Source organism: Zeugodacus cucurbitae, chromosome 5, assembly GCF_028554725.1.
Source record: "Zeugodacus cucurbitae isolate PBARC_wt_2022May chromosome 5, idZeuCucr1.2, whole genome shotgun sequence".
Lineage (NCBI taxonomy): Eukaryota > Metazoa > Arthropoda > Insecta > Diptera > Tephritidae > Zeugodacus > Zeugodacus cucurbitae.
Genome location: NC_071670.1, coordinates 14,147,747 through 14,164,251, shown reverse-complemented (window position 1 = coordinate 14,164,251; position 16,505 = coordinate 14,147,747). Strand labels below are relative to the sequence as shown.

At 38.2% G+C, this 16,505-nt stretch overlaps 2 protein-coding genes across 2 annotated transcripts; one reads left to right on the top strand and one right to left on the bottom strand.

Moving 5' to 3' along the window:
• Positions 1 to 927: 927 nt before the first annotated feature.
• LOC105219516 (thyroid adenoma-associated protein homolog) lies at positions 928 to 12,633 on the bottom strand. The gene is made up of 13 exons (XM_011195713.3): positions 12,374 to 12,633; positions 12,240 to 12,310; positions 12,059 to 12,159; positions 11,725 to 11,982; positions 10,834 to 11,654; positions 10,101 to 10,711; positions 6,229 to 7,890; positions 6,014 to 6,157; positions 5,883 to 5,942; positions 3,941 to 4,092; positions 3,222 to 3,878; positions 1,907 to 2,094; positions 928 to 1,822 (listed from the first exon to the last, which is right to left on the bottom strand). The coding sequence occupies exons 1-13, from the start codon at positions 12,480 to 12,482 to the stop codon at positions 1,470 to 1,472; spliced, it is 5,187 nt and encodes a 1,728-aa protein (XP_011194015.1). The 5' UTR covers positions 12,483 to 12,633; the 3' UTR covers positions 928 to 1,469.
• A 309-nt stretch (positions 12,634 to 12,942) lies between these two features.
• Positions 12,943 to 15,762, top strand: LOC105219515 (pre-rRNA 2'-O-ribose RNA methyltransferase FTSJ3). Its single transcript, XM_011195712.3, has 3 exons — positions 12,943 to 13,135; positions 13,200 to 15,002; positions 15,071 to 15,762. Exons 1-3 carry the CDS (start codon positions 13,069 to 13,071, stop codon positions 15,646 to 15,648), a joined length of 2,448 nt encoding a protein of 815 aa, XP_011194014.1. The 5' UTR covers positions 12,943 to 13,068; the 3' UTR covers positions 15,649 to 15,762.
• Positions 15,763 to 16,505: the final 743 nt, after the last annotated feature.

Here is a 16,505-nt window from a genome sequence, read left to right as displayed (position 1 = left end):
GAAACCATAAAATATTGAATTAAAAAAGTAGTTTTTTTTTAACAAAAATATTTCAATAAATCATATTTTTTTTTGTAATAAGTATTTTTAAGAGGAATTAGCTAGTTAACAGAATGCTGGTTGAATGGATAAAGTTGAGGTTAATTACACTGAAACTAGCTTATTAAGACTGTTAAATGTAAAATGTAAATGTAAAGTTTCATTGTTTTAGTTTAAAGTAAGCATTAATATTTTAATTTTTTTACTTCGAGACACATTTCTTTTGCTTGCATTATAATTTTAATTTAGAAAATAATTTATTTTTGTTTTTGGTTTACTTTCAAGCGACTAATAAGCATTTATTAATTGGCATTAATTGCTCTCAGTTTATTAAAAAGACTGCTGTTGTAAAAACAAAACAAAAGAATAAAGAATACACTTCGCTTTACTAGTTGCCTACGATAATACATATTTAACGTTTAAAAGTTACCTGAAAAAAAATTGTACAGCATCTAGTATTTCATTTAATTTAGTTATTTTATGTGATTCATTTATTTTTAGTTTAATTTAATTTTTTTAAATTTAGTTAATGTTTTTAATATTTTTTTAATATTATTTAATAATTACACTTAATTATTATTTTTATTTTATTTATAACTTTTTATTTTATTTATATTTTTAATTTTATTTATAAAATTTTCTTTTATTTAATTTTTTTAATTTATAACATCTTTATTTTAATTTTGATTACAAAATTTGTTTTCGTTTCAATTATGTTGTTATTTATTTAATTTAATTTAAACTTTTATCTTAATATATTTTTTATATTTAAACATTTTTATTTTATTTTAGTTTCTTTTTATGTTTTAATTTAATTTATTAATTTTTATTTCATTTAAATTAATTATTTTTCAGTAGTCACTCACTTACGCTCACACTCAAGAAGTAAAAAATTAACGCCTTTTTTTTATTTCAACAGTAAATTGTGATAGCAACAAATAGTTGCATTTATGTGCTTAAGAGAGTTTGTGCTACCTAAGCGCACTTTCTACAAGAAGCAGTCTATAATTGTGTTCACGAAAACTAGCATTATTAGCAGAGTTCTCTTGTAAGCGAGCAGCAAAAAAAAACACAAATAAACGCAAAATAAACGAATTCAATATTACGTTATGCAAAAATACATATTCGAGAAATTTCGAAAACCTATAAAAACAACATCAACATATAAATATAACATATATTTGACAACTGCGAATTTATTAAACACCTGCAGCGATTTTTTTTGTATCCGAGTTGCATGTTCTTTTGTTACTCACTTACAAAATAAAAATAAAAAAATTTAAATACATATATATACATATGTTTTTTGTGCTTTTAGCATAACTACTAACTACAAGCCTAGCTAACTTAGCGTCATACACACTATCACGTTTTGAACTATTTTCATAAAACAAAAACTTCAAAAAGATGAAAAAAGGGAAAAATGAAATTTAAAGTGTTTTTGCCTCTCCCACATAACTCAAAACTTTCGGTCGTGTTGCGAAGGTGTTTTTAAATACCACAACGGCATCGTATATCACTTTTTGCGGCTCGGCAAAGATATTCGCCTCGTGTTTATCGAACACTTCCAGATCGCCCACCGTTGAGGAGCTGCTATTGCTGCCGCTACCGCTGCCGGTTGTTGAACTATTGCCATCTTCGTCGACGCCAATACCCAGTGTGACTGTTTCATTGATGGTCTTGAAAATTTCTATTATGTAATTATCATCGGCACGCATTTCCTCCAACTGATCGGCAATGGATTGCAGGAAGAGACGCTGCGCCATGGTCGCAACAACGCTTTCTAGTAAGTTCGAGAGAGAGAAAGAAAGGGAGAGCAAGCAAGTTTATTATTTGTATTATTGTTTTTAGTGTTATTGTACTCAACTCATTCCAATATCGTCGGGGATGTTGTTTACAACGATTTTCGCTGTATAATCACGTATTTCGAAATCATCATCCATAAGCAGCGCCAACGTCAGACCAATATATAAACGTACGAAAGATATTTTTTTCTTCTCCAAAGCTTTATTAAAATGTACAGCTATGTGTGATAAAATTTGTGCGGCCTTCAATCTGTAATGGTTATAAAAGTAATAATTTCGAAATGTATATTTGGTATATACTATATAAGTATTTGTGTAAATATCCGGTTAACTTGAAAAAAAAAAAGAAAACAAGTAAAGAAGGACTAAGGTCGAAAATTTTATATTCTCGCAATTTATTGATGTAATTTTATTAAGATAAGACAATTTGACCCATATATTCGGCATAAGGTCCACTAGAATAACGAAAATCATTATAATTAGGTATATGGGAGCTAGGGGTAGTTTATCCGAATTTAACCATTTTTAGTACTGAGACAAACTATTAGAAGAAAAAGATTTCCTCTGAATTACATTAAAATATCTGGGAGATTTACAAATATTTTCGGTGACAAATTACCCTTAGGCACTGAGTTCTTCGTGTTCGATATCAGGGGCCTTGAAAAGTTATAGTCCGATTTCGACAATTTTTCCACAAGTGATGCCACAGTATTTGTGCAAAGTTTTATTTCGCTATCTTCATTGGTTCCTTGTGTATGTATTGTAAAGTGAAGGAATCAGATGAAAATCAAAGTTGGGATATATTGGAAGTAGGCGTGGCTGTGAACCGATTCCGTCCATTTTTCATCTGGGTGTCAAAGAAACATTATATACCGAATTTCATTGAAATCGGTCGAGTAGTTCCTGAGATATGGTTTTCGACCCATAAGTGGGAAAAAACACGCCCATTTTTGATTTATTTTAATCAGAGTTTAGTTTCCTTCTACCATTTCTTCTGTAAAATTTAGTGTTTCTGATGTTTTTGGTTAGTGAGTTAACACAATTTTAGTAATTTTCAACATAGCCTTTGTATGGCAGATGGGCGTGGTTATTAACCCATTTCACCTATTTTTAGGGGGTATATTGGGTACGTAAGGGAAGTAACTGCAGAAATTTTGGTTTATATAGCTTTATTGGTTTGCGAGAGATATACAAAAAAAAAAACGATGAATGAGACATCCGAATCGTCATCTACTCATCACCCTGATCATTTTGATGTATATAACCCCATATCTTACTCGCTAAGTTTTAGGTGACACAAACAACCGTTAGGTGAACAAAACTATTATACTCCCTTTGCAACTTTGTTGCGAGAGTATAAATATTATTCTGACTAACCTCAAACAATCGGGATTCCACGCTTGTGAAATTTCCAATAAATACTCCAGACAAGATTGTGAAACTTTCGAATCAACGCCACCCTGTTTAAGCACCAGTCGCTCCACACACATAGTTAGCGGTGATTTAACATCGCCCGTATGCTTTTTAGACTCCTTCAACAATTGACTTAAGGTGAAATCGAAGTTATCCAATAAACTCAGTATGGCATAAGCCTTAATCACACACTCCGGATAGTAAAGCGGCTTTTGCAACAGTTCTTTCAATGTGGCATGTAAAGCTTTACTCTGACGCAACTCTGTTGCCAAATTATCGCGCATTTCAGGCGGTAGCGCACGCACGAAACGCTGTTCTTCATGTGAAATTTCGAATTCTGACAAATCCATTTCCTCAGCACGCAGTATTAACAGTATCACATTGAGACAAACTTCCGCTTGCTCCAATTGCATGGTGGCATGTGTAAGCGGCGGGCAAAGAAGGTAATCGGAGAGTGCACCGTAAGGCAGTGTCAAACGTAGTGTATGTAAATTGTAGATATAGAAAGATTTACGTAGCACCGGATAGTAGAAGCTCAGTTCGGGTTGGTAAAGCTCTTTGTGTGTGGTGAAGTAGAGTAAACTTTGTATTGTTTCCTGACTATAGCTGAGATTCTGTTGGCTGTCATGGAAAGGGAGAATTATAAATTAATTTCCAATATAACTACAACTATAGTGAAATACCTTTGTAGTATCTCAATGAAAATATCCAAAATTAATTTCAGTATAACGGCATTTTTAATTTGAGTCCGCTGCTGTACTATCACCAAAGTGGTCGCAATATCACCGACTAACTCAGCATCAGGACGCTTGAGTGCCTTCAGTAACATGTAAATCTGCAAAATGTAATTATATAAAGTAGATGGACAAGTATGTTTAAAAAAAAGTAAAAGTGGGCGTGGTCACGCCCTCGATAAACTGAATATACACATAACTTATAAATTGCTAAAACTTTAACCTATAACCAAAAGGACACACTTTCAGCTAACATTTCTTGATAGACTGTATAAAACGGACGAGTCAGGTAGTAACCACGCCCACTCCAATAGACCAGTTATATTCAAACTGACTGACGTGCGTGCCAAGATGCGAGTGCGCTGCCTGTTTGTTTGACGAAAGGAGATATTTCGTCTTGTCCTTATTCACCACTAGACCCATTCGCTTTGCTTCCTTATCCAGTCTGGAGAAAGCAGAACGAACGACGGTTGTTGCTTCCAATTATATCGATATCAACGGTGTACGCCAGCAGCTGTACCCTCTAATAAAAGATTGTACCTTCTTTATTTAGCTCTGCAGCTCGTATTATTTTCTCCAGCAATAGATGGAAGAAGTCGTACGATAGTGAATCACCCTGTCTGAAGCCTCGTTTAGTAACGAACGGCTCGGAGAGAACCTTCCCGATCCTGGCGGAGCTTGTTGTGTTGCTCAACGTCAGCTCCTCAAAGAGGCAGCTCCTTTTCGTGCCTTCGAAGGCAGCTTTCAAATCTATGAGGAGGTGGTGTGTATCGATTCTTTTCTCTCGGGTATTTTCCAAGATTTGGCGCATAGGCGAATATTTGGTCCATGGTGGATTTTCCAGGTCTAAAGCCACACTGATAAGGTCCAGTCAGGTTGTTGACTGTAGGCTCCAGTCTTTCACACAATACGCTCGACAGGACTTTATATGAGATATTGAGGAGACTTATCCCACGGTAATTGGTGCAGATTGTGGAGTCTCCCTTTTTATGGATTAGGTAGAGCACACTGAGATTCCAATCGTCGAGCATACTTTCGTGCGACCATATTATACCAATAAGCTGATGCATCAGTTCTTCGCCGCCGTATTTAGTTCGGCTGGCAACCCATCGGCCCCAGCCGCTTTGTTGTTCTTCAAGCGGGTAATTCCTATTTTGATTTCTTTCATGATCGGGCAATGAAACAGCTGTTTCATCATCATTAGGGAATCGGGTTCGTCCTTTCATGGTGTTGCATTTTCACTACCATTAAGCAAGTGAGAGAAGTGTTTCTTCCAATAAACCCAGTATGCCTTGGACATCAGTTACAAAGTCTACAAGATAATGCTCCGGTATTGAAACTTTTTGTAAATCGTTTCATCTTCTCATAAAATTTTCGAGCATTACTTCTGTCGGCCAGCTTGTCAAGGTCTTCAAACTCACGCATTTCGGCCTCGTTTGGGCTGCAGCGGTACGCAATTAGTTTAAGATGCCGTTCCATAGTTCTCTTATATCGAAATGCTGCTGAGTACTCTCAGAGAGCAGGAGTGCAAGTTAAGTAGCAAATCGTTCGGCTGTCGGTTGCGATTACAGCTTTTCGACATCGAACCTTCTTTGCTGCTATCAGATAGTGGTCCGGGTCAATATTCTTATATTACAGTATAAATTTAGGTGATACAGCACTATAACCACCCCTACTTTCCATATAATACCATTTTAAATGCGGTCTAATTTCTTCACTTTACAATAGATAAATCAAACATTAATGCAGATATTCCACTGATGAAGAAAGTATTCCACTTCTCATTTAAAAATTAACTAGAATGCGCAACAACTTTGTCGAACTGTTTTCTACTAAAATTACTAGTTTCTATGATTTTTAGAGTTGACAGAAAAGAGGGCGTGGCACCTACCTGTAGCAGTTGACCATGTAAAACATTCAAATTCAGTGTCTTGGGACTGTCAGCAGATAACTAAATTTAAAAAATATATATAAAATTTGTATTATTAAAAAAAGCCAAAATAAAGCAGAGTTCGTACACACCACTATCTCAGCGCATATTCTCAGCACCGTGGCCGGTATAGCATCCTTGGAGACGAGCGCCACAACAGCTTTGGCAGCTAGATAACGCGTCTGCATTTCCGGGCAACTGGCACAAATTGCTATATATGGTATAAACTCGGTTAGCTGTAAGCAAGCAAAAATATTTCAAAATTATACACAGAAGATTTTCGCACATAAGTACCGCAAATACGCACCTTCAAATTCGACTCGGTGCCCTCAAGTGCGGACGGATATAGACGACTCAACAACAACAATAGCGGATGTAGCTTATGCGCTTTCTGCTGTTGCTGCACCAAAGCGCTGGCCTCTTGCAATTGCGCCAAAAAGAAATCATACAATTTGGGATAACGCAAAAAGAATATGCGACCGGTCATTTTATTGCGCACATTCAAATTGTCCGAATCACGCGTGCGTTGCACACCGAATATGCGTGTAATGAGCGCTGCAAAGAGTAATGTAGCCGAATTCTTTTCCGACCATGTTTCGGCACTGTAGCCACGTATAGCGCACATGACACCATCGGCCACATACTCCACCACCGCTTCATTCAGTTCGGTGCAACGGAAGAGTGCACGCAATATATTCATAGCATGCGTACGCGATTCGGCGCTGCGTTCGCGTGCGGCGCATAATTGCAGTAAATGTGACATGCAATAGTAGAGTGATTTGGTGGTGCACACGTGCAATTCGGTTGTGATGAGCGCCTGCACCATGAACGGGACGCCGGCGCTGCGTCGTGTAGCGCAAATCTTCTCATTCAATTGTTCATCCTTGGCGATGAGTGTGAGTAGTTCGCGTAACCATTGCATGGGTAGTGAATTCAAATCTACCACCTCCAAAAGCCAAAGGCGACTACAAAGTTTGGAGAAGCCCACATAAGCTTGTTCGAAGGCGCCACGATGTTTGGTTTCGGCCAGTAATTGCTTGAAATGCTCACCGATCTCGAGCAGTTGCTCTTTGGTGATGAGGAATCGTTCGGTCAATTTGCTTACCTGTATCGGTGAGCGCAACACTATTTCGCCCAATATCAAAGAGACTTCCTTGACGGTGCGCCAAGCGCATAACAGCACCATTTGTGGTGTTGTCTTAACATTAGACAAGTCGACTTTCGCCAATTTAGCGGAGAGTATTTTAATATTTGCATCATTGGTATCGGCGCCGTCGGCAGTCAGCTCTTCGCCATATTCCGCTGGCAATTGACTGAAGTCATTCGGCAAATGACCTTCCGGCGATGAACTATTCACAACGGGCGACACAGTGGTGGTCAACTCCTTGCACAACACAATCAACTCGGCAATAATTATACGCCATGGTATCTCTTTGGCCAAAAAATTGAAATCTAGACGCACTAACAAATGTTTAATGGCAAATAAAATGCCATATAATGGATTCATTTTGGCCGCTTGTAGCAGACTCTCTTTGGCCAACTTGAGACCGGCTTTTAATTCTTGCAAGAGCCAACGTAACGCTGCATAGTAAATGGGTTTATATTGTGTTGGCTCGTAAGTGCCAAAACTGCTGATGTGTTCATTGCGATTACAATAAAATTCCAATTGATATGCGCCGGTTACCGAATCGGTTGGACGGACCGATGTCAAGTTTGTGCAGATATGTGTGAGTGTGATATTCAATTGATGTTTCTGTATTAAATTGCAATGCACATTTTTTTCAATGAAAGTCAAACTATTTACAGCTGACTCCTTATTGGCTTCGTATGTGTCGTCAAGCATATCGGTAAGCGCCTTAACGGTATGTGCTGGTAATATCTCTTCAAGTGATATAAGGCGATTGTTGCTAATCGCTAAACACGTTCCTAGTAGCCGTAGAGACACTGAACGGCGACTGAAATTGGCGCCCTGCAAGTGAGAAAGACTAATAAATTAGATACAAATATAATACAATTATTATACTCTCGCAACAAAGTTGCTAAGAGAGTATTATAGTTTTGTTCACATAACGGTTGTTTGTAACACCTAAAACTAAAAGAGTTAGATAGAGAATCATATATACCAAAGTGATCAGGGTGATGAGTAGATTTGAAATTCGGATGTCTCTCCGTCCGTCTGTGCAAGCGATAACTTGAGTAAAAATTGAGATACCCTAATGAAACTTGGTACACATGTTCCTTGGGACCGTTAGAGGATTGCTTTCGCGGGCAAAATCGGACCATTGCCACGCCCACAAAATGACGAAAACCAAAAACACATAAAGTGTCATAACTAAGCCTTGAATGAAGTTACGGAAAAAAATTTTTGGAATTTGGAACAGAGGATCACATTAGGGAGGGGCATATTTGGATGTAATTTTTTTGGGGAAGTGGGCGTGGCTCCGCCCCTAAATAGGTTATTTGTATATATCTCACAAAAAGGCGGGGCATCGCCCACTTATGGGTCAACAACCATATCTCAGGAGCTACTCGACAGATTTCAATGAAATTCGGTATATATTTTCTTGACACCCTGATTACACGTGTGGAAAATATAGCAATAAATTGCGAGAGTATAAAATGTTCGGTTGCACCCGAACTTAGCCTTTCCTTACTTGTTTTTTTTTTATATCTTAACATAGTAAATAGCAAATAGCTATATTGTTTTGAAAATTGCATAGCCAGCCAAGTAGTCAAGGTTTTGTTCATAATTTTTCATTTTCACTACGCAATACGAAGAATCATTGGGACATGTGGTTGTTGTTGTTTGAACGAGTATCTAGCCCTGCAGAAATGGAAAGGAGTAGGTCAACAACTTTGCTTCCGCCGTTTTTAATGTTATTCAAAATATTGGCTGTCGCTAGCTATTACTTTTGACCATTCTTTCTGGCAGCATGCGTATTCCGTGCAAATGTCGAGAATAAGTTTGGGATGCAAACAGATCTCTATAAATATTTTGTTGACACAAATGTCCAAGATCGATATAAAACGATTTAATCGACCAGTGCTTGACCCTAGAGACATCTATTGGAAAACGGCGGAAGCAAAGTCTAGTTGTCGTCGAGGTCATCTAACGATAGACCCAAGAAACGTGCTGTTTCGACAGGGTTCGGACCCAAGGGAGCGAGGTGTTAGATGAGTCGTGTTGGTTGGGCATGCAAAAAGTTGACAAGTATCATGTACCCGCATGACTGCATGTAGGATATATCGCATCGTCTCCCTTCCTATCAGCACCATCCTGGAATTTGTCAGGGTGTTGGGGCTAATGGAGTCGTTGTAGACTTGGAGAGGACACAATAGACCACAGGACGTAATGCATTTCTCTAATTTAATTCTATTCTTCTATTTATTCTATATATTCTGCATGTCGGAGTTCAGTCTGGATAAGTAAGAGTTTAAACTCCTACACTATACAGAATGAAGCATGTTACCAGCAAAAGTCACTCTGGTTTCACGTGGTAACTGGAGCTCTTCGTCTGCTATAAGTGACGGTTTGACTCCAAGGTCATTCTCTGGGAAGGAGACAAAGAAGGTGTTGATGGCTGTGCTGTCAATGACATTTAAGGCGTGTCTGAAGCTGTCCGTGTGTACAGTCTGGTCGGCATATTGCGTTATTGATTTCAACAAAAACTAGTAAAAACTGATTGGTGAGCAATTCGTTATGCTCCTTTACAGATAACAAAGGGCTTTTGACAGATCCAACGCTACTAGAACGGTCCTCTTACAGGGTGGAGAGCATTTATGATGCTTAGTGCTGTGGTGGTACTGTGCATTTTGCGGAGGCCGTATTAATGTTCCTCTAGACTCAGATGGTATACCTTCCTATACCATCTAAGTAATAAAGTCTTAAGTGTCTTTACTACTGGGGAAAGGAAAGGTATCGGGAGATAAAACTCTCACTGAGTGGTGGATTTTAGCAGTGGGCCCCTCTACCGATTTTCCACATTTATGGTATTTTGAGAGTGGTCAACGACAGGTTGAGTACATTGGTGAGTAATTCTAGGTGTTTTAACATTTCGTACCAACCATCAAGGCTATATCTAAAAACTTAACACCAGTGCTTTGAGTATTGTTAATAGTTGTGGCAAAAGTATGTAATTTTTTAGTAGTTTTCATAGCAGAGATCCAACATAAACATACCGGAAAAAGATTGTCCACTAATTTTCGTATAACATCGCGTAAAAATTTCAATTGCAATGGCGCATCATCATCAATAGATGTGATGGTTTTAGTATCTTTAAGCACTTTAACTAGATTTACTTCACAGCGTATTAATGCTTTGTCGAACAATGCTAGCATTTTTTGACGTGTCGCTGGACTTTGACAATTCGAATTGTACTCCAAAAAGGTTAGCAGATTTTCACATTCCAACAGTGTAAGCAGCTCCGTTGTCTTATTTGTCTCCACCAATAAACGCAGAGCCATAATACGTGTCTCATCCGAATTGGATAGTATACTGTGCACGAGAATATTGGAAAATTGCTCCATTAATTCGTTGAAATCCTCAACTTTGATACCCGTTTTGCGCATTGCCCAAAGCGCTGACAATTTTGTACTGATCGGTATTTGTGTGTCTGGATGTTGAACGATGTGCTTTACAATTTTCGATTCACATATAACCGCTTCAACAATTAGCGTTTCAATGTCAGCCAAACGCGAGTCGCCCGAAGTGGCTATCACAATCAGATATTCGATCCAAAGTTTAACCCATGTTTCGTATTTCACCTCCTTATGGCTGGCAAACATAAGTGCTGTGCATAGAAAAGCAAACTTAATTATATACAAATGTACATGTGTGCGTAGGGTTTTGTTTTAATTTCAGCATTTCTATGTTGTATACAATGTAATACTATAGTATGTTTGTTGTACTTACACTTAAATAAATTGTTCACCATAAAATCACGACCCAGCTGCTCGGCGAAAATATTTGTAAATACTTCAGGACATTGATGTATTATGGCATCGGCGCCCATAATTGCCACAGTTTGTTGTAGCACAATACATTTCATGGACAGCGATAGTCGCTCCGAATTGCAGGCATCATAAATTTTTTGTATGAGAAAATCGAATTTGATTTTTTTCGCCGCTGCTACAGTGTTACGCAGTAAATCACGACACAAATGCCGTACGCTATCCATGTGATGTTCTAAATAACCAAATGTGAATATTAAGAGTTTACGCAATATTAACTTGGCATCGTCGGTGGGTGATGCCTGGGGCTTTAATTCAAAAACTAGTATAATTTTTGATATTTGATATAGTGCACGTGTGGCGCAAAGTAAAATATTTGGCACTGTCGCATTAGCGTTCGCAATTTCATCAATCTTGCTGCAAATGTCACGTATATCCGCTGAGATATTTTGAAAATCATGCTGATCGAACGTATTGACGATGCCAACACAAAGTGCAATCTCATTGGGATTCTTAGTCAATTTGACTTCTTGTATAAAGCTTTCATAGGTAGCGCACAGTTTAGCATTAAGCGCTAATAAAATGCCGGAATTCGTGCGTGGATCCATTGGTATTTCGTCGTCATGCACGATTTGTTGACATAGCACGGCTAATTGTTTAAGTATGTCACTGTGTATTTCCTTGACCTCAGCGCCATATTCTTGTACACAACTGAGTAGTAAACGTATAGCATTGTGTACATATAGATAATATTCATTACGTACAGAAGGTGAACTAAGCACACTAAAACCGAAGAGGACATAAAATTGTTAATAAAAACTAGTACATTTGTAATTGTTTTCTGCACACAAACCCCAACTCCGTAAGATATTTTTGTACTGCTGTACTAAGAAAAGGAAACACTTCGGCTATGCTTTGCTGAAATGCTTTAAGGCCACAATCAAAGTTCTCGAAACAGCCAGTCATAGAAGTGACGGTAAAATTCCAAATGCTACTCTCGGTTTCTGCTCGAGTTTCGTCCACTAGTCGTTGCAATGTGTGTGACAAAGCATTTACAATGGCTGTTTCATCCGTATCGCCAGTACCCAGCCGTGCAGCTGTAATTAAAAGCCTGCATTAAGCAAAAAAAAAAAAAACAATTTTAAGTTATTTCTGCTAGTTGTTTGTTACGCAAAATTTTAACCTACTTGAGTATTTGATTACGTACGGGATGCTTTAGCGGACAATGGAAAAATAAGTCTGCCAGAAATTGCAACGCTTGTGTATCGTGGCTAAGATTCTTAAATATCTAAATTGTAAAAATATAAAAAAACACCAATAAATAAATGTTTACAACAGCAACACACACATACGCCTATTTGTACTTACATTTTTCACTGCCGCCACCTGTTCTGGTATAGAATTTGCCGCTTTTAATTCAACACAATAACTTGCGTCAGCTACATTTTAAGATAAAGGCATACACTTTTATATTTTGTTTATAAATTTTATTTAAAACTTACAATTCTCATAAAGCTTCGGCAACGTGACAAGCGCAGCTCGCATCTCTGCATTCTTCTTCACATTTTGACCAGTCTTCACCGAAGACACACGCAAATTTAATGAATTCATTGGCGTTTCTCTACTTGCTTTCACTTTTCAAAACTTTATATAAAATTTATATCAAAATATCTTTAATATTAAACTGCAATATTCCAATAAACTACAAGGCGGATAAGCAACATAAGCAACAAAAGACCGCAAAACGGAACCAACAGCTGTGCTAAAAGTGTTCAATACTCTCACCTTTTACCCCCTTTATTTGTTGATAACACGAAATCTGCCCATTTTTTTGTTTAAATAGGCAACACTAACAACTAAAAATCAGCTGTTTGAATGTTGCCAATTTGAATTTCGATAAAAATATGTAAATTTAATATTTTTTGTATTAAAAGATGTATTTTTTTTAAATAGAGTATGTTTCTAATTTTTTAATAGACTTATATACTAAAAGCAAATGTTTAGTTGTATAAAAGTAACAAAGTTTCTTGCGTTTCATAATAATAAATAAATTGACTAAAGTGTTGGTAACCCTATACCTTGCAGTGAGTGCTGCACAACACGTGTAAGCCGCACTTTTATTTAACTGGTGTTTTTTAATAATATTCGTAATAATTAGACTTTATTAAAGGCATATCTTTATATCACTGTCACTAAAATGGGTAAAAAGACCAAAGTTGGAAAAGCGCGGAAGGATAAGTTCTACCAACTAGCCAAGGAAACAGGTGAGTACATATATCTGCTGTTTGCAACAATATTCTTTACTTTTCATTCATTTACTGCTTATAGGGTTTCGATCGCGTGCTGCATTTAAGTTGGTACAACTTAATCGTAAATTTGGTTTCCTACAGCAATCGCAAGTATGTATAGATTTGTGTGCAGCGCCAGGAGGTTGGATGCAAGTCGCCAAACAAAATATGCCTGTATCGAGCATTGTAGTTGGCGTTGACTTGTATCCCATTCGTCCAATACCTGGCTGTATAAGTCTTGTTGAGGACATTACTACCGAAAAGTGTAAGCAATCGTTGACCAAGGAATTGCAGTCGTGGAAAGTTGATGTTGTACTGCACGATGGTGCGCCAAATGTGGGTCGTAATTGGTTATTCGATGCTTACCAACAAATATGCTTAACATTGAATGCGTTGAAACTTAGTACACACTTTCTACGTGGTGGCGGTTGGTTTGTTACAAAAGTGTTTCGCTCCAAGGATTATAACGCATTGTTGTGGGTGTTAAAACAATTGTTCAAAAAGGTACATGCCACTAAACCGAGTGCCTCTCGTAAAGAATCTGCTGAGATATTCATAGTTTGTCAGGGTTATTTAGCGCCCACAAAAATAGATCCACGGTTATTAGATCCCAAATATGTATTCGAAGAATTAGACATCGAGGGTAAAAAGAAGAATTCCCTTTTGCACCCTGAAAAGCAGAAGCGCGTCAAGGCTGAAGGTTACACAGAAGCTGATATAGCGCTACGAAACGAATTATCTGCTACGGAGTTTATGCAGTCAAGCAGTGGCTTAGGTGCACTACAAAGTATAGGTTCAATAGTCATCGACGATGAGCGCATAGCAAACCATCCAAAAACAACACCTGAAATTCTTGAATGTTGCAAAGATATTAAAGTTCTTGGACGCAAGGATATTAAGGGATTGTTGGCATGGTGGAAGGCACTGAAAGATGAATTATTTAAGACACCTGAAAAGGAGACCACCGTCATAGAAGAGGAAGCTCCGAAGAAGGCATTGACGCAAGAAGAAATAGAGGATATGGAAGAGGAAGAACTGCAACAACAAATAGCTGAACTTGCTCAAGACGAGCAACATGAGATCAAACGGAAACGGAAGAAAGAACTGCGGGCAAAACAAAAACTACATGAGAAAATGAATCTAAATATGGTCATCAAAGGCGATGCTGGACCACAGGAAGAGACGGAGTTGGAAATATTTGATTTAAAGAGCGTTAAAACACAACGTGAACTAGATGAAATGTTGGATGTAGTGCCTGACTTTGATGTTGAAGGTGAAGCAGTAGAAGTACCGAAATTGCCAAAGTACAAAGCATACGATAAAGATGATAAACGCCTGGATGATGATGCCAACTATGAAAACGATGATGAGCCCGATGTATCCGCGGATGAAGATTCTGAAAGTGACTATGAAAAGGATGGCTTGGGATTGAGCGAAGATGAAGATAATACAGTTGAGTCACAAAAGAAGAAGAAACGTACCGAACATCCACTTATAAAATCGGGAGACTTCAGAGATAAGGACACAAAACGTCAACAGCGAGTGCAATTGTGGTTCGAAAAAGACAATCTACAACAAATAGATACGGAAGATGATGAGGATTACGATTTGGATCGGTTAGCAAACGAATATAAGAGTAAAGGTGTAGCTGTACTCGGTGAATCACAACAAAATGCAGACTCGGCACAATTACCCTTGGGCAAGAAGGCTAAGAGGCGTGCAAAACATGATAATGCAAAAGAGGGATCAAGTTCCGAATCCAGTGATAGCGACTCCGATGCTACAGTAGATGACAATGATGATGAAGATGGCGAGAAAAAAGTTGCTGGCAATATGGCAAAAGGTGAGTGAAGCACAAAGTTATATTAATAAATTATGCATATAAATTAATATCTACACATATTTTGTTAGAACCGAAAGCGAAGAAGATACGACTTTCCGAGGAAGAGCTTGCACTTGGATCTATGATGATTAAAGGCAAGAAAACGCGTCGCGATCTTATCGACAGCGCATGGAATCGTTATGCCTTCAATGATGAAAATCTACCACATTGGTTCGTGCAGGACGAAGACTTGCATATGAGAAAACCAGTGCCAGTGCCCAACGAAATCATCGAGGAGTATGAACGTAAAGTACAAGAATTAAACGCACGCCCCATCAAGAAGGTAATGGAAGCTAAGGCGCGCAAGCGCAAACACGCACTCAAACGTTTAGCTAAAGCCAAGAAACAAGCTGAGAAAATCATGGACGACAACGATGCGACAGCGCAAGAAAAAGCGAAGCAGCTAAGAAAGATTTACAAGAAAGCGCAAGAGAAGAAGAAAGAAATTACTTATGTTGTAGCGAAGAAACATCAAGCCACGAAACGCGCGAAACGTCCGGCAGGCTTGAAGGGACGCTACCGTGTGGTCGATCCGCGACAAAAGAAGGACAAACGCGCATTGAGTGCGAAATCCAAGCGCGAGAAGAAACGCAAGGGTAAAAAATAAAAACCATATTAATAAGCTCTAAATAATTGCAAATTTTTACATAATGATATGTACAGAGTTTCGTAATAATAGTCGTAGTTAATAACGGATTAAATGTATTTACAAATTCAAAAATGTGCTTTTAATTGTTTTCTTGTAGGATATAACATTTACACCCCTATTGTGTATCTATAATAGCATGAGCTTCCCTTAGATCAAAAAATACATTAAGCGATGCTACTGACGAATATGGCTACTGACGAAGGTCGCCTGGATGCAGTGACACGCAGCAGAGGAAGCTACAGACGTGCCAGAACACTGCACTCCGTACAGCAACAGGATGTCTCTTGATGTCACCAATGACACACCTTCATAGTGAGGCCATTATGCTGCCTATTAAGGAGCATAACGAACTGCTTACCAAGCAGTTTCTACTTGGGCGTTTTCGTAGGAATCACCCATGTAGTCACTTGCTGGAAGCAGAACCGCCCCCTAGGTGCATCAAGAGATCACTCCTACAACACGTCGACGAACTAAACCCTTATACCGACCAGACTGCGGACGCAAACAGTTTTAGACACGCTCTAAACGCCATTCACAGTGGAGCTATCAACACCTTCATTGACTCCCTTCCCTTTGGTCCAACCATGTCGAAACAGCACGTTTCCTCCCGTTAGATGATTTCGACGACAACTAGACTTATGCTCTTCTTTTCAGTCAGGGATAGATAACCGCTACAACAACAACAACGAATATGACAGGCTACTGAACGCCAGTCGCCATTTTTTTCATATTCACTATGCCTTTCATTTTTTGTTCTATACTTGGAAAGGTTTACATTTTTTCTTCAATCCTTCATTTCCACAATTCATATTTAT